Below are 26,413 nucleotides of genomic sequence, written 5' to 3'. Positions count from 1 at the left end.
TTTTTATGGCCATCAAAAATGAGTAGCTTTACTGGTGTCCTTTACATCTGAAAAACCCAATTTAAACTGATTACAAGCGGATATTCTCCTTCAGGTTGTTCTGTTAGACAGCAGAATCATCAATCGTTATGTCACCACATTGTTTGACATTAGAACAAACTCCCAAGGTTGATGCGTCAAACGTGCTCAAATAGCTCAAATTTGGTGTATTCCACAATTTCTCCAAACAGGATTTGACTTGAACATGTCAACCACTGTAGAATAATTTTGAAGTATTAATTTTGAATGTGAATTTTCCAGTTTTTGTATTTTTTTTTCCTGCTGTTTGTTTTTAAGCAGGTGGTTCTATAATTTGGAAAACGGTGTAACTGGCCAAATTTTAATTAGTAGATAAAGCAATCTGCAAAAATCAAACATGTCAAAAGAAATACACCCCAGTACATACATTCTGATCCAAGCTTACCCTTTCTTAAATTTAATTTCAGATTTCCAAAAGTAATGACTTTGTCCTGTTTCTGCCATGGCCTTTCCCACTGATTCATTTTTTCATATAGGTGTTTTGCGCATATTCTGTTCTGACCGGTCAGTTCACCCAGCTGTGACTGGGAATATGCTTGTCTCAAGCTCATCATCGAATGATGCAATCTTTTGGAGCTAGAATAAAACGTGCTAAGCTGTACTGTGTTGTTTTAGTCATTAATGGAAATGGCAATTAATCCTTTTGATGAGTGTTTTTGTGAATGCAGACAGTGATCTGAGGCTGTGGGGAGGGTAACACACTCCTGAAAATGCCTGGCCACATTTTTCTTGTGTTTTTATTTTTATTTTTTCTGACTCTGTCTCCTGCATTACTCCACCCTCTCTTCTCCGGCTCAGCTAGCTGTCACTGGTCATTAACACAACATTAAGTGCTCTGTGAATTCATAGCTCTTGCAACTCCTTGCTACTTAATGCCTATAAAAGAGTGCTGCTATAATGACACACATACACAGACACAGAAGGCCCACATTTAACTGCCAGGGGCAGAGCAAAGGTGTCTCCTGTGCATCTGTTAAATCAGAGCTATTAGAGCAAAGTCAGTGATTACTTTAACTGGGCTTACAAAATGAGCTTTTTGGAAAGAATGGCTGTCAAGTGTTTGCCAGGTGTTTCCTCAGCAAAGCTGTTTGCTGTTCAGTTTCAATATTGGTGATAAAGTACAGTAAATGTTGTGCATATTTGGACTTGTCCACACTAACAAACTATTATTTTCTTCACTTGTCCACATACAATCTCAGTTCTTTGGCAAAAGAATATCCTCTATTAAGACAAACTTTCTTAAGTTGAAGAGTTTTAAATGCTCTGCTTCTCGTGTGAAATAACGATGTAAGGGGCCTGTGCACAGATTTATCCACATGTCTCCACTAACAAATGTCCTTAGGCAAGTTGGAAAAAGAAAAATCAATAGTTTTTGTTGCCACAAACAACCTTCTTCAACAAATTTGACTGGACGTCTGACCACTTTTAACCTCCTGATCAGCGATAGTAGAGATCTCTGACCAAGCAGATGGTTCCTTGGCATATTACCAAACACTGGACTTCTCAGAGATATACCAATGATCCAGGCTCAGTTACATTTTTATATCTTTACTTTGCAAACCCCATGTTCATCTGATTTGTCTCATCCAATTGTAATAAAAAATATACCAACTTCTCAACATTTTCCATAAGCTCATACATCCTTCCCTATAATTTCTCATTACCTTTTCCTTTAGAAACATGTTGATACAGGCTGCATCAATCTATTCTGTAGTCTTTAAAGCATGGCCTAAACATATACAGTTTAGACTTTGAGCTGTTTTATTCTCAAATTATTAAAGGGAAAACTAGATGCAAGGATCAGAGAATTCCATTACCTTTAAGGTGACAGATGATGATGCCCTCTCTTTTCAGGGGTCAAAGAGATGTCAGATAGAGACATTTGGTTTGAATAATGTAAAGGACTGGAGGAAAAAGCGATAAAAGAGAAATTCGCTGCTGTGACAAGGACATGCTCTTTGGAAGACTGTCCCTGTGTTCTCAATGCATGCGACGAAGATCCGTTAGCGGCGAGGAAATTACACAGACACTGAAGAACACAGAAAAATGTCAATACCCTCAGTAATCAAATGTTTTGGACCTACACAAGCAGAAATGTGGCAGGTACCCTCAAGCTCTCTGTAGCAAAACAAGACCCAGCAAATCAATATGTTGTCGGTAAACTATCAAATTACAAACACCGCTCTCTTCCAGCACACTGGTGTAAACAGTGTAGAAATGCAAACCGCTAAAGGGATGAGGCGAAAGTGTGTCACAGAGTCTGTTATCTGCTAAATAACCAGGGCTCCTGTAATAGTTTGACTTGTGTTTGACACAGTGGTGACACTGAATATCTACTGAGTAGGAAATAAAAAAAAATAATAAAAAAATTTATTTCATTATTACGTGAGCCAATGAATTTCTAGACAGATTGTGGATGGGCATTATTGGAGACGCCTCAGGCCCCTTTCTGGCGTGAAATATGGTGGTCATTTGGCTAGACGAGAGGCGGTGAGGACCCCCTCCTAGACCGGAGCAGACGGGTGCAGAGGAGCCTAGGGCTGGCTGTATTAATGAACAGGCAGTGCTGAAAGGGACAGGTTCCTGTAATGCTGATGAATGGTCATTACAGAGCAGAGATGGGAGAAGAGAGCGGAAGAGGGGGGAGGAGAGCGAAGTGAAGTGGGCACTGAGGGAGCTGCGTTGAGGAAAAAAGGCTTTAATTTGCACCTCAGATTTCTGTAAACTCATTTATCATGTCAGCAGTTTCACTGTTCATCATGTATCTTCCCACTCCACCCTGTACATGCCCTCACTTGGTTTGAACCTTCCTGTTTTCCTCTGAATATGTTGCTGGCAACGAATAGTTTCATCATCTATATTAAAATCGGATGGTTCACATCCATCCCGTTCCAGTCATTTCACACCATTTCATAGAGTTATCGAGCAGGATTTTGGATCTTGACTGGTTTTTGGGGCTACGTGCAGAGAGCCGATATTTCTCCTCTGCTCTATTGAGCCTGATTGAGGAGGTGGGGCTTTAAAGGTCAGAGGAAGGAGGAAGCACCAGGAGATGTATGCACACAGGAAACATGAACTGACTAGAGGTCCACTCCTTCCGCTGTAGATCTCATTAACTTCTCCTCTCCTACAGGTATTTGTATCTTTGGCATGGGAGGGAATTTTTTTTAAGAAACAGTTCTTTTAACCAAGCTGCTATATGTTAGCAGAATATAAAGAATAGATTTTTTAAAGAAAGATGTGAACTAACATACGAAAAGTCCCAAAAAGTGTTAAATAGATCATTTCTATGTTTTAGAGGTTCTGTTAATGAGGATATTAATGAATACTGAATATCAAAATCTCGTGATTATTTTTACATTTGTTGCCGGTACAGACGAGCAACATGCATGTTAATATGCAGAAGAATGTGTGCTGAGTTACACTGATAAGCTACAACTCATCACTCTACTGAATAAATCAGCGAACACCAGGAATGGAATAAGATCTTTGGATTTTTTGTGCCACTTTTTGCAATAACACTGAAGATGGTACATCCTTGTCCTTTTCTAAATTATCCCAGTGGATGCAGGAGTTGAGCTAGACACACCTACAAAAGCACATTAATGTACCGATCTTGATGCCATTGGACAGTCTGTCATAAAAGATCAAAATGTTTACCTCCCTAATGGCAATCTTAGATACTGTATATGTGGCGACCAGAAAAGTTGCAGCTGATAAGGCGGGTCGATATAGACAGCACTGTCTGCTCAAATACTTTTGTAAAGTGACACAAACATAGTTTGATCGAGAAAGTGGCAAATTTGTCAATGGTCTCTTATGAAAGTGCATATATAAAACAGCCTGTTATTTTAGATGATTTTTGCTGTCTGAAACATCTATCCCCAGATTCAGCACAACACCAACTGATAAATAATGTCCAAACTTCACTGTTATCTCTCTCAAACAAACATTTGAAAGTATGTTTGCCCCTGGTTGTATCTATCTGTCTCAGCTGTGACTTATCAATCTGTAAAAAGCTAACATCAACAATGGTGAACTAAGGTTTTGGATTTTTTTTTCTTTTGTTTGCTTTTCAGTTGTGTAAAGACATTGATGATTATATGTTCCTGTACTTTTCAAGGCCTTGTGTTATTTCTTCATGTTCAGTGTCATATTACTGTGTACATTTCTCAGGTCAGAAATCAGCATCAAGTTCTAGCAAAAGGTTAAGTCTGGTTAGCAAACAAAGGGACAGAAGAGGTGCTGATAATAGCAATTTAAAACAACTCAAATAAAAAATGTAAGCCACATACTCATGAAATATGATGGCAGTAGATATAAATTGATAAATTCATAGTTTTGAAAGAGGCTGTTGTTGGTTTTTGTTTCTCTTTCATGGATAAACAACATTAACATTATTCTGTGAGAATACTGAAAGCAGTGCTTGAATTGTGCAACGATATTAAATATGGTTACATTTTGTACTTTTCAAGGCCTTATGTGTCGCCCTCCTGCCAAGATAATATTCAAAAGCCTATAGCAGCTGGAAAGCAGTTTATTGCAAAGGTCTTTATGTTTAATATTTGCAAACATGACCTTGTATTCTACGGAGACAGTTTCACTTTTTGTTGTGTCACAAGACAGGTCCACCAACTTGTTTGTATAAGTCGAATACGCCTGTGTCTGTTTTCATCCGACACATTTATTTTTAAAAGTTCACGCAGTAAATCTCCATTTGGAACAACTGGATCACAATTAACCTTTATGCCAGTGTCCAATTACTGTATTAGTACATTTTTCTAAATGCAAGCTCTTGAGGAAAGTTTCTTTTTGTTTGCCATTTCTCCTCCCAGTTCTCAGTGATTGCAGCCAAATATTAATGGTGTATTTTCATCTTGATTTGGTGCACTGAGTTAACTCCCTAAGGCCCTTCTGATGCTCATCCAGCACACTTTCTGGGTCACACCTGCAAGAAATGGCCTACAGCGTATCTCAGCTCTGTCTGCACACAAGTGACTCTCCATCAGATGGGCGCTTGGCTGCCATGTAGACTGTCTGTCTAATTGTAATTCAGCAGTGCATAATCTAAAATTTGTTACACACTGTAGTTTTAATGCATCAACTCAGTGCCCAGCATCACTTAGCATAGATGGCACATAGCAGTGCAACCACGGTAATTACTCAGTTATTGCTGATGCAATCGGAGTACATATTCTACAGCTGTGAGAGCATTTAGAGAACAAGACGAGGAAGTGGCATTTTTCCGTAACCGCACTCAGACAGTTGTTTATTATTCCATGGAAAGGAGATGTTCACGTATCCTCAAAGGATGAATAAGCCTCATGACTCAGTGGGCCAATGCATTTTTGTTAATTTAGCCAGAAAATTCATATTTAGTGCCTCGGGGGAAGGCAGTGATATGTGCACAAACTCTCTGCAGCTTAGCTAATATTAACAGAAAGAATTTGGGGAAAAAGAAAACATCACGGCTCGATCGTAAATGATTACTAATCCGCCATGTACAATTCTCTCTCTTTTTTCTCTTTCTGTAGTGGGAGGAAGTGAGTGGCTACGATGAAAACCTTAACACCATAAGGACCTACCAAGTGTGCAATGTCTTCGAGCCCAGCCAGAACAACTGGCTCCTCACGACCTTCATCGATCGCCGTGGTGCGCAGCGGATCTATGTGGAGATACGATTCACAGTTCGCGACTGCAGCTCCATTCCAAACGTCCCCGGCTCCTGCAAGGAGACGTTTAATCTGTACTACTATGAAACTGATTCTGTCATTGCCACCAAAGGAACAGCCTTCTGGATGGAGGCCCCCTACCTCAAGGTGGACACCATTGCCGCGGATGAAAGCTTTTCTCAGGTGGACTTTGGCGGGCGCCTAATGAAAGTCAACACAGAGGTGCGCAGCTTTGGCCCGCTGTCGAAAAACGGCTTCTACCTGGCCTTTCAGGACTACGGCGCCTGTATGTCTCTGCTGTCAGTCAGGGTGTTTTTTAAGAAGTGCCCGAGTGTGGTCCAAAACTTTGCAATCTTTCCAGAGACCATGACAGGGGCGGAAAGCACCTCCCTGGTCATTGCCAGAGGAATCTGCATCCCAAACTCAGAAGAAGTAGATGTCCCGATAAAGCTCTACTGTAACGGAGATGGAGAGTGGATGGTGCCTATTGGTAGCTGCACATGCAAGGCTGGGTTTGAACCTGACAATGGCAATGTTTGCCGTGGTAAGAAAAAGTGCATGCCTTCATTAACCTGCAGTACTTTGCAAAAGTGTTTAAACTCAGATTTTTTTCATGTTTTGTCAAGTCATGTGCATGTTATAGGCAGGCGATTTTCAAAATATTTATTAAGGATACTAACACTTTTACACCTGTATGCAGAGATAAAATCCGGTGAAACCAATTGGTGTATTTAGTAAGGTCCACCTGAGTGTAATTTAATCTCAGTACCAATTATCTTCTGTTAAGGCATCAGAGGTTTGCCAGAGAACAAAAAGCATCACAAATACCAAGAAACGCATTAAACAGGTCAGATATAAAACAGATGACAGTCAGGAAGCAGGGTTTGAACAGCTCATAAAGCAATGTTTAATCTCTGAAAATAGAAAGAGTATGACAGTTAGCCTTTGTAAAACAGTGAAAAGAAAGTCAAAAATACATACCTAACGTGGGCGAATCTTTTGACAGGACAACTGTTAGTCATGCACTCTTCAAATCTGGTGTTTATTGAAGGGTGGCTGGAAGAAAGACGTAAGAAGTCATTCGTTGTTGACTATAAGCAAACGACAAACATGCTATGGAACACGTTTGTTCCATAGCAAACATGTGGAAGCAGATGTTCAGGGTAGATGAGGTTTACTTCCAAATGCATGCCTCACTTTTATAACTTTATATGTGGAAAATAAGTGATGAAAATGTGGAATACCTTTAGCACTTTGTCTTCCATTTCTCAATTATGAGCTATTTTGTGTTGGTCTGTCCAAACTAACCACACTAAAGGTTATAGTTGTAACAAAACAGAATTAGTTACAATACAACGAATACATTTACAATGCATTGCATGTGAAATAATTGCCATTTTCTTTCTAGTTGTTTCTTCTTAATTATGCGTGATAGAACCCGACTTTGATTTTCTCTATATATCCACATGGGTGTACCTTGGATGACAAATTTTCCACATCACTGGAAAGGCTGAGTAGATTTTGTTAAATCTGTTTGGCTGCATATGATGTGCTGTTCTTTCTCCCTTTAGTGCATCTACCTCCACTTTACTAAAACTCACATTAGCACTACATCCTAATCTTTAACGAATGTCAGCCTTTTTGTGCAACCTACTTCACAGATGGTGCGAGCTTTGAATCTGCCTCAGCAAAGTGTGTGAAAACGAAGTTACAAGGAATAGATAATAACTGGAATCCCAGGTGAAGATTAATGTGGGTTTTTGGCTCATGTTGTCAAGTTGTTGGTGAGGAGTTTTTTTGTATGTGCCCTCCATTGCACCTCCAGACTGTGCACCTTGTTATTTCAACACACTCACATCCAAACAGAAAATTTGCTCAAGGTGTCTGGCGATTATATGGGTGGCTTGGGGCTTGCAGTATTGGTTTGGCCTGCCTCGGGATGTCAGTTGGAGAGTATGTGGAGCCCAGATAAGATTGATTGACGCCCATCTGCTGTGATCAATAAACAGATATAAGAATGCCACATATCTACAAAGCACATGGTGTGTGACTGTGTCCACTGTATCCTTCCAGAATTATTTTGTTTCCTAAGCAGAATAACCCCTCATACTGTCTTGAGTGGCTCTTTATATAGAGAGTAAGCTTTATGCATTGCCACGATGAAGTTATTTAAATCAGAAATTTTGTAGTAAAAAATAATTTATATATGTAGAATATATTTATTCTTGGCAATTTCCTTTTTATTTTTCCGATTCAGTATTGTTTTTCCTAAACCTTTTAAATAACAGAAAACCACAGATTAGGTTTGTTTGCTAAAACATTGCTGTGGCTTTTCATTTTGGAGCTTTTGCTGTATAATGCAAACATGTGTGTACAGATAAAGTTGCCCCAGCATATTTAGAGCTCCAAAATCTCTTTGATATCCATAGACCATCTGATGTTTTGCTGCATTCACAGAGCGAGTTGATTTTGTTCCGCCTATATTGTTGCCTCGCAGCCAAAAGGGCCCAGGTTTGAATCTGAGCCTGGGGTATTTCTGCACAGATATTGCATGTTCTGCCTCTGAAGGTGTTGTTTCTCACTGGCTACTCAAGCTTACTACCATGGTCCAAAACCATGACAAGGTTAATTGGTTTGTCCCTTGGGTATAAATGTGTGCGTGGGTAGCTGTTTATGTCTGTCTATAAGTTGCCCTGTAATGGACTGGTGACCTGTCCAGTAAGTACCCTGCCTCTCGCCCAATGACTGCTTTAGAAAGGCAACCACACCCCCACTACCCTGCTAGGATATAGACAATAGATTTATTGTTCTATTAAGCACCATGATAGATAGAAAAAAAACAACATATTCCCTATGTGGAGATTGGGGGAGTTATTACTGCACTGCTATAGTTTTATTCTAACCTGACTAAAATCCTAATAAAAAAAAAAACAAACTACAACTTCCACATAGCAAGTGTGCAATAAAAACAATATACATTTAAACTGAAGAGTGGTCTGCCCGTCTTTGTCACTCATAACCATCTTGCTCTCTGGAGATTTGCATGGAGTCTGTTTCAGCCTCATCCTGCTGAGAGTACCCCTCCAGCAACAGCAGTCACTCCCATCTTACACTCTGCAGTATGTTTATGGACTTGTAATCAATTATTAAAAATGTATCATAAAAATACTTCAGCAAGTGGAGTACTGAGGGACACCAGTCAACTGTTGTGGGTGTGCCGAGTGCTTTACCCGTTTCTTTCTCTTTGGTATAAATGCAAAAATGAGCATATATTCATCCATCTATCCATCCATTGCTGGCGCTTTTAGTGGCTGAGAGGTCAGGTACACCCTGGACAATTCATCAGGTCAATTCTACAGCAATACAGACTGAAAATCAAGCACTCAGATTGCTTTGTTTAGTACCACTAAGTTAATGCAGGATTGTTTTTCTCTAGTTATTATCAAATGAACAAAATTTACACACAGAAATCCAATGGATTACATCTAAAATATGCAGATTTCACAGAGCTGTCTGAGGGTGCTGTAGATCGCTTTGAACACAAAAAGACACTGCAGTTCTAGAGAGCTCAGATATCTTTTGACCAGTGTCAATCAAGCGATTTGTTACAGTATTTTGAAGTATTTGTACCACAATTTACTATACAAGCCGTTGCTTTATTCCACAGGCTTTGAACACTGCGATGCGGCTAAAATACGGGTTTCTGCCAATGGGTTTCAAAAGGCTGGACGGTTGYGTGATGAAGACAGCACAAGCTCAAGAGCGAGACGAAAGTGTTATTGAGAGAAACAACAAAAGAGAGTCTGAGGAAGTGTGTGTGAGGCCAGGGATGCCTGCGGGATATTATCGGAGGGTACGCACAAAAAAAACATCACCGCACCTGACCCACCTGCACAGAACCACATGCCGAGTGCACATCATGCACAAGATCAGCAAAATGAACCTGACCCACACAAATACAGGCAACATGGCCACAATGTACAGAAACAGTCACGTCACACCGCGTAACCTGACGGTCAGTTCCTGACCTACACAAATATGCCATGCCATGGGCCATATGTGCAAAGCGCATAAAAACAGCACATCTGATCCATACAAGGTCCAACACACAATATAAGCCGCACACAATTTAATGTGTATCTTTAGCAACAGTTCACTAGGGAAAAGTTTATTTATTTATTTATTTTTTTATTTTTTCCCAAAAGGATAAAGATAACTCTGTTACTGTTGAGTGTGTGAAAACACTAACTTGCTGAAAAAATATAAAATTTACCAGTTACTAGTGAAATAACTGTCTAAACGAACAATGACACAATTAGACTGTAAAAGAGGAATACATTTAATGCCTAATAAAGATGCAKTGTCTTATAGATCTTTATATTCATAAGAAAAAGGCAAATGTTAAGGGAAACATGCCTTCTGTCCTTCTTAAATATGCATGTCCTTTGTCAGTGTAGTACGAAAACACATGTTGGTACCTGATTGCACTTTTTTTCATGTATTAATTAGTGACATTTAGTGTGATGGGTATTTGTGGTACCTGCTGTCAGCTAGGCACAGAGGCCATGTCGCGATGTTGTGCCGTGCAACAATGGTGCCAGCATGCCACCCTCATTACCAGCTCCCCAGCTCCCACACAAGCCATTTGGGTATGCCCTTCTCTTTTCTGCCTCAGCCTTCCCCTTGCTCTCTCTCCCCCCCCTTCAGCAATGTAAGCAATCTGCTAAATATTTTATCACCTCTCTGTTAAATCGAGCAGAGACACCCCCAACAGCACCCTGCCACCTTCGCCACTGCAAAGCTTGCCTTGAGTGCATGTGTCATGTTCAAGTCAAGCACTTCAGAGTTGCTGATGGTAATGGGTTTGATTAAGGCTTTTTGTAATTGCTGCTGTGGGGTCTGACTGGGTGATTGATCGAATCGCATTGACTGTGTTTACTTTATATGATCTGCTCATGTAATCATTGATCATTTTAATGATCTCTTGCTTCCTTAAATCACTCATTAAATTCCAAGATAGGGCAATTATTTACATTTTTTAGATCTCAATGGTGACATAATTTGATACACATTTCTGAACACTAAGATAAGACCTAATTGATACAGCAAAACGATTTAAAGGTTAGTGCTCCGTTTAATATAGTCTTAGCACTTTTTACTGTGGGGGGCTTAATTTTCCTTGAACCTATAAACTACCATACTTCAGTATACATAGTTTGAAGTTTAATGTATGGTTCTCTGCAAAAGTGTTTACCAGTCCAGTTCTGGGATCCTCCCTTGTGTGTTTTAGATTTTTTWWATTTTATTTTATTTTCTGCTTGAATCACCAAGAAGATGATTTAGATCAGAGAATCAGTTACTTTGAATCAGAGGTGTTATGCTGTCAGGGACACACCCAAAACAAGTTTTTTTTTCATTGTTTCTCATTCTTAAAACTTGTTTTTGGTTCCTGTGTTAACCTAAGAAGAATATTTTTTTGGCATGACATGGCAGTTTGGAAGTGAATTAAATTCAGTTCAGTCTATTTGGATCCTCTTACTCCTGGTCAAGCCTCATCTCCGTGGAGATAAGCCTTGTACTCTTTGAATGCAGCAGCCACACCCAAAAGGCATGTCAAGATCACAGTCTTTCATTTTAAAACTGTTATCAGGCAGAAGAAAAAAAAACATACATGAGAATGTAAGTTTCATCTCCTCTGAAAAAAGTTGAGGCAGAAGAAATCAAAGCAGCATGATAGTTTTGATAGGGGTATCAATCTAAACAGAAAGATGTTATAAAGAGGAGCAGAACCTAAAAAGAAACCAATATTTTTTTAAGTGTTAGAGCAGTATTTTAAGTAAATGCAGCTCAATGTCTGAGAGGGAAAATAAAAACATCCTACACTTAAAGTTAAATTGTATGCTCATATGTTTTGAATGATAAAAAAAAGATATGATCATACTTAAAAAGCAAAGATAATTGGTGGTACTTCATAAATAACTCTACTGCACAAACTGGAAACTGTCGGGCAAATATGGCACTGCTCCCTTGATCCTTACAATATATTTAAAACTCTTTAAAATAATACTGTGATTAACTGCATTAAATGSTGCACTGAGACCTAACAATACAAGTATGGACAGAAGTGCCTTTTTGGGTCCACGAGAGCACAATCGGTGCCATTAATTAAGTTCTGTCTCTTCGAAGTAAAGAGTTAAAAAAGTTCACTGAATGTCTTCAGACAAGATATTAAAGTCTAAACGCTCAGACAATCGATTAGCAACTTCTCTCAATAATTTTAGATAAGAAAATTGAGTTAGATAAAGGTCTGCAATTGATTAGGATGGAATGAGAGCCAGCGTTTCACTCCCATCACCTTTTAGACCTCCAAAAAAGAAAGACGATTCTTACTGCCACTGATTTCTTAAAATAAATGTGAACTATTTATATGTTAAAAATATATACTGTACTATCTAATCTCACAGTTTTTCCATTAAATTTTCCGTCAGCCCACCACTGTATTCTTTGATAGTCCATCCATTCAATGCTATATCCATGATTATGGGTTTATATAGTTGGGTATTTACATAATCCCTCATCCGAGCCGTACTATAGACCCASAAAGCAATATGAATCCTCCCTTGTGTATTTTTTTTCCTCACGGTTAGACTCCAGTGGGCTTTTGACGTGTGGGTGCATTAATATTACAAATATTCAAATAACTTTATTTAACATTCTGCAGGGCGACAGTGGCAGTAGGAGATTCACAGCCCATTGAACAAGTGCGCATCCCTGGACTAAGTGCCGATTCATCATGAATGCCTTACTCCTGTCTAATGACTGCAATCATGTTGCACACACACACGCACACACACGCACACACGCACACACACACAAAAATATTACTTTCTCTGTGTCTGCATTTTTAAAACATTTTTAACCCTAGCATAAAACCATATAAATCTTTWAATACACTCCTATTTRGTTCATGCTCATGAACATCTATCAGCTGTTGTTGTTTTTTTTTCTTCTCCACTTAAAACGAATCCCACAGAAAAAGATAATGCTTTTAAATCCAAAAAACACAAGCAAACATTAAATCCCCACAGCAGACTTTCATTTATTTTTGCTTCAAAGTTTGTCTACAACTTTTTTTTCTTCTGCAATTTCTCCTCCAATTAGGTTTTTATTACTTATTTGTACATCTCATCAGAGTGCAAAGGATCTGACAGGGTAGGACCCTCAAAGACCCCACTACCTATTAGAGCTAATTCCAGCCCATTTAGCCTTGTCTACTTCTGTTTCACTGAGTTTGCTTCATTTGCAGGGAGGCATCCATGTGTAGTCTGCATTACACAACAAAACACACACACTAGCATCCACTAAGTCACCTTGAAGCCCAATTAAGTAAGCATCTGACTCTTCCTGTTCCTATTAGTCTTACGGCAGCCAGGACCAGCGTGATGGGGACAAAATGGAGCAGTAAAAAGCAAGAGACAGGGAAAGGCTAGACGAAAAGAAGAGGGTGAAAGACTTCTTGTTTCCATGGTTCTCAATAGGGTGAATTGGGAGGTGGGGGGGGGTGGAGAGCGGTGGTGAAAGAGCATGACCCAAACAAAAACTCTTTGAATTCAAGGCCTAGAGAGTGTTTATAATGACCCCAAACATAGATGCACTGCTCTCACTGCACTGACAGTCTCTAATGATGCAAAGGGAATCAAGAGATTTTGTTCACACATAAAAGACATACCTACCACAAACAGGACTGTTCTTATCCCCTGAGGAGGGGCACATAGTCCTGCTCCTATTATTCTTTCCTCTCCGAGTATTTCTTTTCAATTTATGTCTTGTTCACAGACCTTTAGCCGCTTTCAGGCTGTGTATTTTTTCCAAGCCTCCTCTTGTCATTTCTCACTTTGCCTTCTCTTCAGTCACAGCACTTTTCTTTTTTCTAAGAGACACCACTTTGACCTGACATCTCCTCCAGTCTATTTAGCCAAACCCCTGTCTTTTCTCTTTACTTGCTTAAGACTTATTCCTCGTGGTACAATGTTAGACTCTTCTCTCTCGTTCCCACTCCGGGGTGGGCTCTGGGGTTTTAAGGTCGTCCGGAAACAGGACAGTGCACAGCGAGACAAAGGACCCCAAACATTCACCAGATGGCTGGAGCCCTGCATAAATTGCCTACGTGAACCTTTGCTAGAACAAAACAAAAGCCTTTCATTGCGAGGGGTTCCCTTTCACCGGCCTTGACTCCCATTTAGCGCATTGCTCACTTGATGCTTTTGAATTAAGATTGCACATATTTAAAACACATAAAACACATTACAACTAAAACTCTTTTAAAAATKTTAGGAGTTTCACAGAAGTTACTTGTAAAGTAAAATTTTAGATCGGATAGATCTGCCGGTATTTCTTTACATTTCACCCCATCCTTGTTCTCGTCTCTCCTTTCTTTGGGATACGTTTCCGCAGGTTGTAATGAGGAGAGATGGTAAACCTCTTCACAGGTTTMTATMTTCATGTAGGAAGTACAAACATGCTTCTTTTTTTCTTTTGCTCCTTTTTGTTGACTCATTTTCTCATCAATGTCCTGCTAATAAAACAGCCATGTCTTGAAGGACACATTTCAATTCTAGAGAAAGCTCCTCTCCCTTCATGGARGGTTTGCTATAATATATATAAGTTAGTCAAGGTTATCCTGTGGTACATGTGGCTAGTGAGATAATGGGAATTGGATTGTAATTACGCTTGTCCCAAAAGGCTCCTGCTCCTGACACCTGCAGAGGGAACTAAACAACAAAACAGTTGACAGCAACATGCAAGGAATCTGACTAAACAAAGATCAACGTGGGTCTRAAATAGGTGTTAAACATGTCRATGTTTATTCCAGTTTGATATTTCTATGTACTTTAAATGTATTCTAGCTGTTACAAGCTGATACAAGTAATGCACATATACAAAGAAATCAAAAACAATGAGTCCACAAATTACCTTAGTTGTACTSTATAATAATGTTGAAGTATTGAATGTGTGAAGTAAATAATGAGAATGCATAAAAAGCAAAGAAACTGTGAACATWGTGTGTTATAGTTGGTAATAGCAAGACCATTACTCTATTTTACAATTAAAAAAATATAATACTGAAATCTGGATATAGTTTTGGTGCAAGAAAAAAGAAGCAAAAGGAAAACCTGCTGCACTYATGACTTCTTTTAAACAAGAATATCAGGGTTTTTCCAAAATTGATTCTCTTTTACAAACATCTATTTGTTTTTTTTTAACAAATATATATTTTAATGGGATTGTTCATTTCTTCCTGGCATGTTTTTTTTCCCCCTTCTTTTTTTTATGCAGAATGCAAATTGTATGACAGTGGGACACTCAAACAGATCACATGCAGAACTCAAATAATAGAACTGAAAATAATTAACTCTTTTGCCCCACTTGTCCAAGATAGACTATTTCTGAAGTGGAGTCGTGCTGCACTAAATGTGGTAGTTTGATAAGTCAAGGTCCACTGTCAAGGAAAGCTACATTAAAGCAGAGCTGCATCATAAAAGAACATTTATTAATGGTGCAGTTTGGAAAAACAACCTTTTAGATTAGAGATTTCCATTGCTGACTCCAAAAGTCTTTGGTTCAATTATTGTTTTTTTTTGGCTCTCAATGTAAGCCAGCTTTTAACCCAAATGTTCAGTCTTGCAGTTTTGTGTAGTGCGTATCATTGTTTGAAATCAAAGCAGCATCTATAAGCTCTCTAAATATCTTAATTTTCTTCTGTGGCAAGCCTGGTGTTGCCATGTGCATGTGTATCTGCACCCACACACAGTTCCCATCACCTCTGGCTAAACTTTGCATGTCCAATTTCATAACCTAATCATGTTTGCTATAATCCTTGCACACTTGAAGCAAACCACATTAGAGTTCCTCAGTAAATGCTCCCTAAGTGTCCCTGATTAAACTTATGTGAAAAATGAAGTCTGTGTAATTTATGTTATGACACCAGGCATTATCCTAAACCATCTCAGCTCCCTATAACTGGAAGGTCAGATCAAACACGTCCCCACAGCCTCCACAATATGCAATTATCCAGCAATTAGACACCTCCCATAATCTGCATTTCACTATGTCATTGTGTTGTGTGTAATTACATGTTTTCATTGATGGTTAACTCAGTCTATATTTTTCAGCATTGAGTCATGTGGTTTTGCAGAAACCAGAAAAAAAAAAGTCTTATTTAAGACAAAGACTCTCTGAAGTCTAAGGGAAAGGTTACTGATCATCATGTCCTGTCTGAGAAAAACCTTACCACTGTCATTTTCACTCAGAGCTTCTGCTATAATGCTACAAAATAGACACCATCATTATACCACTGTTACTCACCTTGCTTGGTGGTTGCAAAGGCAGCGCAATAGTATAGTGACGGTGGCTTTCATGTAGCATGCCAGTGTTGAAGAATTAGATAACTAAGAACAGTCTTGTACATGCATACAGAACTCAATTGTTCATACTGATTTGGCTCAATGGCTCCCAGAAATTAAGTGTAATGTCATTAGTTAACCACTGCCTGCTAAAATCATTCTTTCTTACAGACCGTTTTGGCTCTCAACAGGTATTCATAGGACATTGTGACAGTAGTTAGATGATTGTGAAACCCACTCACTTGTATTTCAATGTGAATAAATACAGATACATTCTTTTCTTTACRGTTTATGGTTTTCTGGTTCTATACAATAACAAATGGAATCTGTCAAATAAGAATTATGGATTTTTTTTTTTTTCATTTCACAAGCTCTTTTTTTTGCTACAGAGATTCCTCATCCAWTGGGCATTCCCAAGATTTAAAAAAAATGTTAACCATTTCAGTGATATAAAAACAATATAGTGCCCTAGGAAAAAACACTACATAAAATTTTTTTTAAGATAAATCTCTTAATATTTTTGACCTCTTAAACGATTTTTCAGAAATGCTTACACATACAAAGTGTCTGGAAAAAAATKTGATTTATCTTAGCTCTGGTCAAACATAAGTAGAGCACTAGCCCAGTTTACACTTTGTTACTCTTTTGAGAGAGAATGATATCTGATTAGTCTGGCTATAGCTGACAAACAAATGGATTTGCTGTGTCTGGAATGTTCTCCTGGGGAGCTGAAAGGGCTGAGATAGAAAGACACTGCTTTGTGTTGGAGCCAGTACGAAGCATAATAAGACCCTTTGGGGAATGAACGCAAAGAGAGATAGGGACAAAAAAAACAAAAAAACACACATTCTTGTACAATACATCAGATACTCAATTTCCTTATTTTCCTCTCTCTACCCATCTTTCTCACTGACTTCCTTAATAACTTTTTTTTTACTACTTAAAATGGTTGACCCATCRTTTGGTTGTTTGACMTTTAGGTCCATTGAGTATTTTCACTAACACAAAGTTTATTGCATTTASAAATACTCTTGAGACTCCCATAAACAGAACTCTCAATTAACATCAGTGCAGGTGTACTTACACTTTTACCTTTGTGTGTAAGATTCACAAGCTTTCCATCATGAATGGGCCAGTAAATCCTATTTCTTTCTGCCTTTGTTTCGAGTTCTATCTAATCTTTTTTGCCTCTTCAATTCCCTATTTTCCACTGTTCTATTCTCCAGTGTTGTGCTAGGAGAGCAGTCACAGAGGGAGTGTGACAATAGAGGTATTAACCAAATGCATACTAAGCTTGCCTGTGTGGCAAAGTCACTGTGAGGCCCTAACACTCCCTAATGCCCTGTAAATAGGACTGCTGCTCCCCAAGAAATTCCTTAAGAAGCACTCAGACTGAGGGGTGTTCTCCCTGACTCTTGTGACCTGGGTCCTCATCGGCTGTCATTATGCGCACTACATTTTCATAAGCGCTTAATCTGAATTGGACGCCCCTTCATTTTGGAAATTGTTTAAGAGCATGAAACTTGGCCGGTCAAAAGGCCCTGTCTTGAGGCAGAAGGTGCAGACTCTTCTAAACTCCAGTCTCTTCCTTTACTTTTTTGCATACATAATCCCCATTACAATCAGATTATTGCTGAATGGAAAAGAAGACTGTTGGGATGTTGAAAAGATGCCCTGCATAACACCGCTCCCAGAGGAATACAAATGTGGCAGACGTGGATGAATTTAAATCTGATTGAAAATAATAATAATAATAATAATAATAATAATAATAATAATAATAATAATAATAATAATAATAATTTTAAAAAAATAGGCAAGAAGTTGCCTTGAGACAAAGAAACACTGATCCATCTTTCACACTTCAACTTTAATTTATTCCAGTTTATAAGTCAGGTTATAACAATGGTTTACATTGCAATACTTTTGATGGTGATGGTATGAAAATAATACTTTTTTCTTAACATTTTTGTCAAGTAAACTACACGTTTTTGACCAATGTTATTCCCCCTCATACAAAAGACTGCAACTCAAACATATTTCTATGTGAATTTTTGAAGGACTAATGTCCTACTAATACATGTGGAAATGATATTTACAGCTGGTCTGTGTAGGCGAATACCTTTACATCGTTATCAAATATGAGACCCATTTTGAGACTGAATGTTGAGAAAATAATATTGTCTGCTTGGTCTTAGTGGTTTAGACATGTATCTCTCAGGCCCGTTCTTCTTTTTCTTCCTTACTTAGTATATGCTTCTCTTTACGTGTTTTTTTTTTTTATTTTTTATTTTTTTTATGTGGTYGCTGCCCCAGAACACCTTAATCCAGTGTGAAAGCAATTGGCTCTCTCAGATCTAATCAATAGAGGGCTAGGGCACCGAGCCAGGGGGAACATCTCTGGCCCCTGCTCAGCTACAATCAATTTAGAACCATCGATTCAGTGATTGAAATACAAAGAGCAGACGCACTGAACCGTACAGGTGCTTTAGTGTTTGGGTGCACCAACATGTTATATATCTCCCATTGTGAAATTTCTGTGTATTTATGTCTGTTTGCTTGCATGTCTGCTTGAGACTACACAGTATGTACGCAAGGGTGTGTGTTTTCTTACGGGTGTGTATGGATAGTATGATTTATTTTCAAGCCATCTGTAGTAAAGTGGGAATGGCATTTAATCTAGCACCTCTGAGAAGGAGCCAAAAAAAAATCACTCCTAATCCAATATGTCCTGCCCATGGAAGCTGTTTTAAAGGGGTGTGTGTGTGTGTGTGTGTGTGTGTGCGTGTGTGTGTGCGTGCGTGTGTGTGTGTGTGTGTTTTATGATGAACAGTGCATTCATTTGTCCTCAAACCTTTCCTGTTTTTTTGTTGTTGTTGTTGTTGTTTTTTTGTTGTACGTGTCATGCACATTCATTTTACTAAACAAATTGGTGGATACTTGTGGAGAGGTCTTTCATGAAACTACACCTATTAAAAAAAATCTGAAGTGAATAGAGAGGTGTGTGCATGAACAATGGCTCATAATCTTACATGTAGTTTCTATATGTGCATATGCACATAAGAGGCCTGTTCACTATCCATTTATGTCACTTTTAGCTGTCYACAAACATTCACACATTTAGATAAATATACTTTTGCACCGGTGTGTTTAATTAATAGTTGATGTCAAATATGAACAATCCAGATCTTTTCTTTAATTTTGTTTTATCCCAGCACAGCATCACCAAATTACGCACTTAACATTTCTGAAACTGCTGAAATAACTGCAGTRTAATTACAGTCATTTTCAGATATGTGTGATTGTTTACCGGGACAGTTTATGGGCAAACTCCACAGCCTTTTATATGTTAAACTTTGTGATGGTAAAACATGTTAGAAACCCACACTTGTTTTCCACCCAGTATGATGAAACTGGAATTTCTGAATAGGTTTTGTTGAGACATGAAATATTAACATAACTAATGCATAGCACTTACCTTGTTAATATTTTAAAATCTAAAATATTCACATTCACAATTGACCAACAACTCTAAGGTGCAACAGTACTTTGATAATACAAGTCTATTAAGATGCAGCGTGAATTGGACAAATTAATTGGCTTTTATGTGTAAAAGTTATGAGATTTATGATTTTTTTATACTAAAAACATCAACTGTATCTGTCATTTCAGAAGGGTCAAATAGTTTATTTAAACTGTAATTTAAAAAAAATTATATTTATTGAAGGAAACAATGTCCCATAATCCAAAGCAGTTTGTTTGGGTATTTGTTTGCGCCAGGGCAGAGATCTATAATGTAACCTGTTTCAGTTTTGGAGGATTAGTCTTTTATTAAGAGTTGAATTCTCTGCAGCCACATAACAAAAAGTCTTTCATAGTCTAGGATAAAAATGATCATCAGGGACTGGAGTTAGCAGATCAGACTTATATTGGTATTCATGTCATATTTTTCATAAATCTATACACCTGCTTCTTTTTATAAGTCTAGTTCTGATCTTTCATCAGCTGCTCCCCATGGTTGTCTGTCATCCACTCTCATCCTATTGAATGGCTTTCTATCTCCATCAATCCAGGAATGCATAAGGGCACAGAGGTCCCAAAAGCACACACAAACATGCATTCTGTACGCAACATGTGTGTGCCTGTTTCATACCTTTGGCATATTGACTATGTGATAAAGGTCAGCTCTGTCCAGATTTGGACAGGTGGGATGGGGCCGCAGTCCGTTATCACCCACACCATTACCGTGTGTTTGTCTGCATGTGTTTGTCTGGAGGGAGATACAGCGCACTGATAAGGTTTTGAAGAGGTCAGTCAGATGTAAATACAACACGGGTATAGATGTGCGGTGGGTCTGGTCACCGTAAGAGAATCTCACAGATGCAGGAGCGTTGCGTGCCAGGAAATGGAGCCGGCCTCTACTCATTCACGCAATCCTAGAAAATATTTGTTTAAGACATCCATCTGTTTTTGCAGTGTAGGAATGACATCTCTATTCATGTCATTCATCCATTAAGATTTTCTGGTCTTGCCTGGTTATGTCAACAAAAGTGTTGTTTTAGTATGCATGAAAGCACTCCCACTCAGGATCATGGATGGATCGGCCCACATTGGCTAATACAGATAGAAAAGTTGCTTTAAATACAGTTCATTAACCAGCCTTTTTTCATTCTCAGTTGCCTCTTKTTAGGCTTGAAATGACAGCCCTCACAAAGTATGCAATGAGAAATGGCTGAATCACAGACAGCACACATATTGTGGGAATCTGACACCAACAATTTGAGTGACAAGATGTACTCTCGAATGCATTCTCACTTTGTTTTGCTCCTGCTTTCCATCTCTCTGTGTTTGCCTTTCTCTATATTGCCCTCAGTCCAGTTACTTTAAACACCCACACTTCYCATATAATTTGCACTTTTTTTTTCTTTTGATGGAGAACATTTTATCATTACTCACCATTAAGTATAAAAGCAACAACCAGCGCAGGTAGAAGAATATGCCCTTTTTTTTTATTTTTTTTTTAATGGTCGTGATATATTTGTGTTTTTTATGGTAATTGAAGTCTGCAATCARAATTCTCAAAAATCTAAAGTATACTACAACAATATTTCTTTATCTTTGACATTTCCATTATTTTCATATTACCCTGTGTCACAAAAACGTTTTGAGCTACATCTGCCAAACTGGCAATTATGGGTATGTCTCAGACAGGACATGTTGAAACACATTGGACATAATTGTCAAACTGTACAACCCTGGGCTTTTCAAGATTTATTATTTTTTATTTCAATACATTGGCAAGATTAAAAAAGAAGAAAGTCAGTCAACATGTCCAACAATTTTATGTTTTTCATCACACAATATTAAAATATGTTGGTGAAGTTCAACAGTCCAACGTATTTTCACAAACACAGCATAACAACCACAAACTTGAATGTATTGTATTGGGATTTAATCTGATAGACCATCACCAAGTTGTTCATGTGGTGAAGGTCAAAGTGGAGGAGTTTARGTTTCTTGGGATCTTGTTCACAAATGACGGAAAAATGGAGCAGGAGATCAACAGGCGGATCGGTGCAGCGTCTGCAGTGAAGAGGGCGCTGTCCCGGTTTGTCATGGTGAGGAGAGAACTGAGTCAAAAAGCAAAGCTCTCAATTTACTGGCCCATCTACATTCCTACTCTCATCATCTTTTGGTCACGAGCTTTGGGTCGTGACTGAAAGAATGAGGTCATGGCTACAACCAGTCTAAATTAGTTTTCCCCATAGGGAGATCTAGATGCATATTCAGATTAAATACACGATGGTATAAATGAGTTTAGTTACATGAAAATAACAAACTGCCAAGTGGATACATTTTACTCATTTTACCTTTATATTACCACATTCTGGCATTTATTAGCAAACTCCACATGTCGGGGGGGAAAAAGTTAACATTTAAATACTTTGTTCTTTAATTTATTCCATTATTTAAATAGTTCCAAAAGTGCTTCAAGCCATAATTGTTATTATGTTAAATGTTAAAATGGCATACAGAAAGGAACAGAATAGTAACAAATTAATTTTCATTTGTTCTGAGTATACCAGCAGATACCAGCTGTGCAGCAATCACTTGAGAGCCTAGTTTTGAATTGCAAAAAAGGACACATTTGAGTCTAACAGACATGTTGGACAAATATCTTTTTTTATTTTCTTAATTAGCTCTCTGGGATCAGTATCAACCCAGTGGGCTAGCCTCGTTGGCTCATAACAGATTTCTGTCTATCCAAAAGAACACACAAATCTGATCATATTAAAATTATAAAACAGGTGACTTGGTTGAAAATAAGCCTTAGCATTTAATTGCAAAAACAAAATCAAAATTAAATCTACACTAACTAATATGACGAGATCATTAAAATAGTTATTATTTAGCTCTTACTTTCAGACATTAATTGTAATATTATAGTATTTATTTCAGTAGAACTTAATTATTACATAAGAACTATAATAATTAAGTTTTCTTCCAGATTTCATTTTGATGAAAGTTGAGTTTTTGCCATGCACAAGTTATACTTTTCAACTGTGTTTGTTGTACAATTTGTAAAATTTGTTTCTGAATCCTTATTCATAAAATAATGTTCTTTATCACACTAAATCAAAATKTATGAATCAAACAGGTTCATGTTTTCAATTCTCAATTATTTTGGTCACCATCCATTCATGGTCTTTACCCACKTATCACTGGTGGTGACAGTATTGGTTGCAACACTTTAAAAATAAATACATGTGTTTTGATGGTTATTTAAAACTGGTTAAATTTAAAAATACAGTATGATACAGGATGACATTTATTTTAACCATTGCCTTTCAGGGCTGATGAGGACCCATACGTACTTTTCCTTCATGCATASTACAATAAGAAAAGTGAAATACATCACCGCTGCTCACYATTTAACTGTGAGCATTAGTGGGGACTCAACATTTTTGTTGAAATAATGACATTTTTCCAAAGTGAAATATGAAAGGATTGTTTTCTCTGTACCAGGAGTGCCAACACATGTGGATAGCACTGTATTTATCTAGAGTTAGTYRTTTGTTTGTTACAAKATGCAGAAGACTTAACAGTTGAAACACAGGCTCTGAAGACTAAAAATGTTGTTGAGCAAAGCAATGGCCAAAGCACCAAAAAAGTGAGAGTGAGCGTCTTCAGTTAACTACTATAGATTAATTGATCTAGCCATAAAGTAAATGAGCTAGATCCATTTAAAAMGGGGGACAAGTGCTGAGACAGAGAAAGCTAATGGACTTTCCCAAATTCAAATGATAGTAAAGAAAAAGCTATTGCTTTTTGCAACATAGGCTTTATTCGCTGCATTTGAAAAACCATTAACCACAGAGACATAGAAACAAATTTATTGCTCACCAAAAATGTATTGCATATATATATATATATATATATATATGGATGTGCATGGGCATGTATATCTTTTTTTTTCTTTTTTTTTTACAAATGAAAAGTACTTTTTCCTGCTTCAGCTTCAGTTGACTTAAACAGTGAAGTTGAAGTGATTAAATAAAAACAGCAATTGTTGTGTGAATAAATAGAATAAAATCTGTCTTGATAACACTATACCCACTGACTGATTTCACCATTCATCAAGCCTTCCTTGCCCCTTCTTGCTCTGTTAGTTGGTGGTGGGCAATGAGCCTGGCAGCCCCCTGTTAGGTTCTGATTACAGTGTAGATTGTAGTGCAAGCACATGTTACTGCCTGCTGAGAGCCGATATGTTTTGAAGGGCGGTTTTCTCTACTACCTTGCCAGCCACGGATAGATTGGCACAGTGGAAGTTCCTAGAATACAAATACCTCCTCATCTTCACTGTCTCTCCCTGTCCTGCTCTGGCTTCTATTCTGTCTGAATTATATACTCGGTGCTTTTGCTTATAAATTCATAAACACACCTGAGCCAGTGTGCCAGGCAGATCAGCTAACAGCCAATGAAATACTTAGATGTGAAGAGTCAATGCGGAGCTAAAATATTCTATAGCTCTCTTGATCGGTATTACGCTCAATTTATGCAGACACATGCACATGCATACATATACTTGAAGACACACAGCTCATAAAGGCGCTATCAATAAGCCCGTTTTCCCAGTCGGCTGGTCTGTCATTGGCCGGCTGTTCAAAGGAAAAGTGTGGTCCAAAAAAAAAAAAAAAAAATGGCTGTGAGGTTACCATAGTAACTGCCTGCCCAGGGGTGTGGGCTGTCTGCTAAATTGTTCGCTGGTTTGTTAAGGCTCACACAGTCTAATTTGAAAAGAATGTGTCTTATTTAACCAGTCATTTAACAGACACAGGCTCTGTTCTTAGCAGTTAAATAGCTTTATATATTTGTACAATTTTATGTCAGTATGTACTACAACTTGAAATAACACAGAGGCCTTTTTTGTTGGAGTGAGGATTTCTACCTTTTGTTTTCAGCTCTTCTCTGCTGCACCGCCCTCTGTTGAAACCGGTCAGACATACTTTTATTTTTCCAAACATGTTGATAATAACATGGCACTGTACAGATAAACTATTGTCGTCCAATATTTTTAAGATTTCAATGTCCTAAACAAAAGTCAAGTCTGAAGTCAACAGCCTATATATGTTGAGTTCCTAGTCTTAAGGGCCTTTTCAATTTGGTGGAACTAGTTAGAACTAGCCCTGCGACAGACTGGYGACCTGTCCAGGGTGACCACGCCTCTCGCCCGAAACGTTAGCTGGAGATGGGCACCAGCAACCCTCCTGACCCCACTAAGGGACAAGGGTGTAAAGAMAATGGATGGATGGATAGTTAGAACTAACTAGTGCTCAGTTCTAACTAGAACTAGTGCTTAGTTCTAAGCACTAGTTCTAAGTTGGTGCTAGTGCTTACTAAGCATCAATTTGATGTTTACATCAAGTAAAAACAAAGAACCATTTTCATCAGAAGCTTAGTGCAGCCTCATGTGGAACAGCAACCATTAAAAAGGTTGTAAGCACCAWGTTTAAAACTCCAGAGTTTCGCTCAGTTTTCATTGGTCTGCATAAAAACATTTAAAWCGCCACCCTTCAATGAGAAGACATTTTGAATTGGCGTCAGAATAACCGTTGACTGTCTCTTATTGTCTGAYAGTTTATTTTTAAATCAACCACAGAGCRTGCATATGTAAATATACTGACAGCTGATTATTTTTCACCTAATCCATGAACATTATTTCCAACTCCATTCTATCACCAGGTGTTGTTTATAAATCTTGCTCTAAATATTGTGTTTATCTCCAATTTCCAGCGCTGCTGGTGTGGATGAAGGATTAGCTGAGCAGTATTGTGAGGCATTTACAGGGACCACTGGTTGTTTAAAAGTGAAGGGGAGGGTATTATGGCATCTATTCGCATGTATAATGAGGTAAGTATGTTTTTTCTCTCGTGGCAAAATTGTCTCCATGCACTAAATGAATAAGACGTGGCTTTGGCTTGGATGGTAGAAAGGCAAACCGTCTCTTTTAAAGAACTCTTCAAGAACTCTTTCTAGCACCAGCCCTGGTTAAGAACTTGGAATCTTTTTGGTGGAAAAATGTATAATTAGATAACATTTCCATATTCCCAAGTGGGGTCAACTATTGTTCATGGACGTTTTTTTGCAGCAGCAGAGATCGCTGTATCAGCTAGTTCGGAGAGAATGTCTATGCGAGGAAGGAGAAAGGAGAAGGTGTAGCAGACATGTGTGTACGAGTGTGCGCCTATGCGTGTGGGTGGGTGATTGTCGGTGTGAGAGTGTCTTATCTTAGAAGAGTAGCTTTGACAGGGTCAGAATGGACGGATGATTAATGATCAGGGGGAGTGTAATGTGGGTGGAACTTCTATGGTGTCGCCACTCTTAACAAAAACCACAAGAGCACAAGAGACCCTGCTCTGTTTTGACCAATCCTTTATTCTTCAGAACACCACTCTGGTCGTCATATATGCCTTATATTTTCTCTGTTGAGATTGGAATGTGCTGAGTAGGGCATAGTGGAACCTGACAATGACCAGCTTTGCTGAGTGATGTCACTACAAACTCTGAATTCCTTCTAATACAAAAAATAAATAAATAAAAAAAATCAGCCTTTTTTGTAAGCCATTAAGCAATGGAGTCCCAAGCTTTTCACTGTGATATTTGATCTTCATTGACCTGAGATGGCAATGTATGAGATACATGCAAAACCATTCTAAATTCAGTTTCTCTAAATGAATAAATYATAAACCTTAAAGGCAT

The 26,413-nt window shown here is 38.2% G+C and overlaps 1 protein-coding gene across 1 annotated transcript in view; it reads left to right on the top strand.

The window, feature by feature from the left end:
- ephb1 (EPH receptor B1) overlaps nt 1-26,413 on the top strand; it is a 171,313-nt gene that overhangs the window by 73,610 nt on the left and 71,290 nt on the right. Inside the window, exon 3 of the mRNA XM_017309876.1 lies at nt 5,613-6,294. Within this exon, the coding sequence (XP_017165365.1) occupies nt 5,613-6,294 (682 nt within the window). The remainder of the gene's footprint in view (nt 1-5,612; nt 6,295-26,413) is intronic.

This window comes from Poecilia reticulata, linkage group LG17 (assembly GCF_000633615.1).
Source record: "Poecilia reticulata strain Guanapo linkage group LG17, Guppy_female_1.0+MT, whole genome shotgun sequence".
Classification (NCBI taxonomy): Eukaryota; Metazoa; Chordata; class Actinopteri; order Cyprinodontiformes; family Poeciliidae; genus Poecilia; species Poecilia reticulata.
Note: the sequence above shows the minus strand (reverse complement) of the source record. Positions and strands in the feature narration are given on the sequence as shown.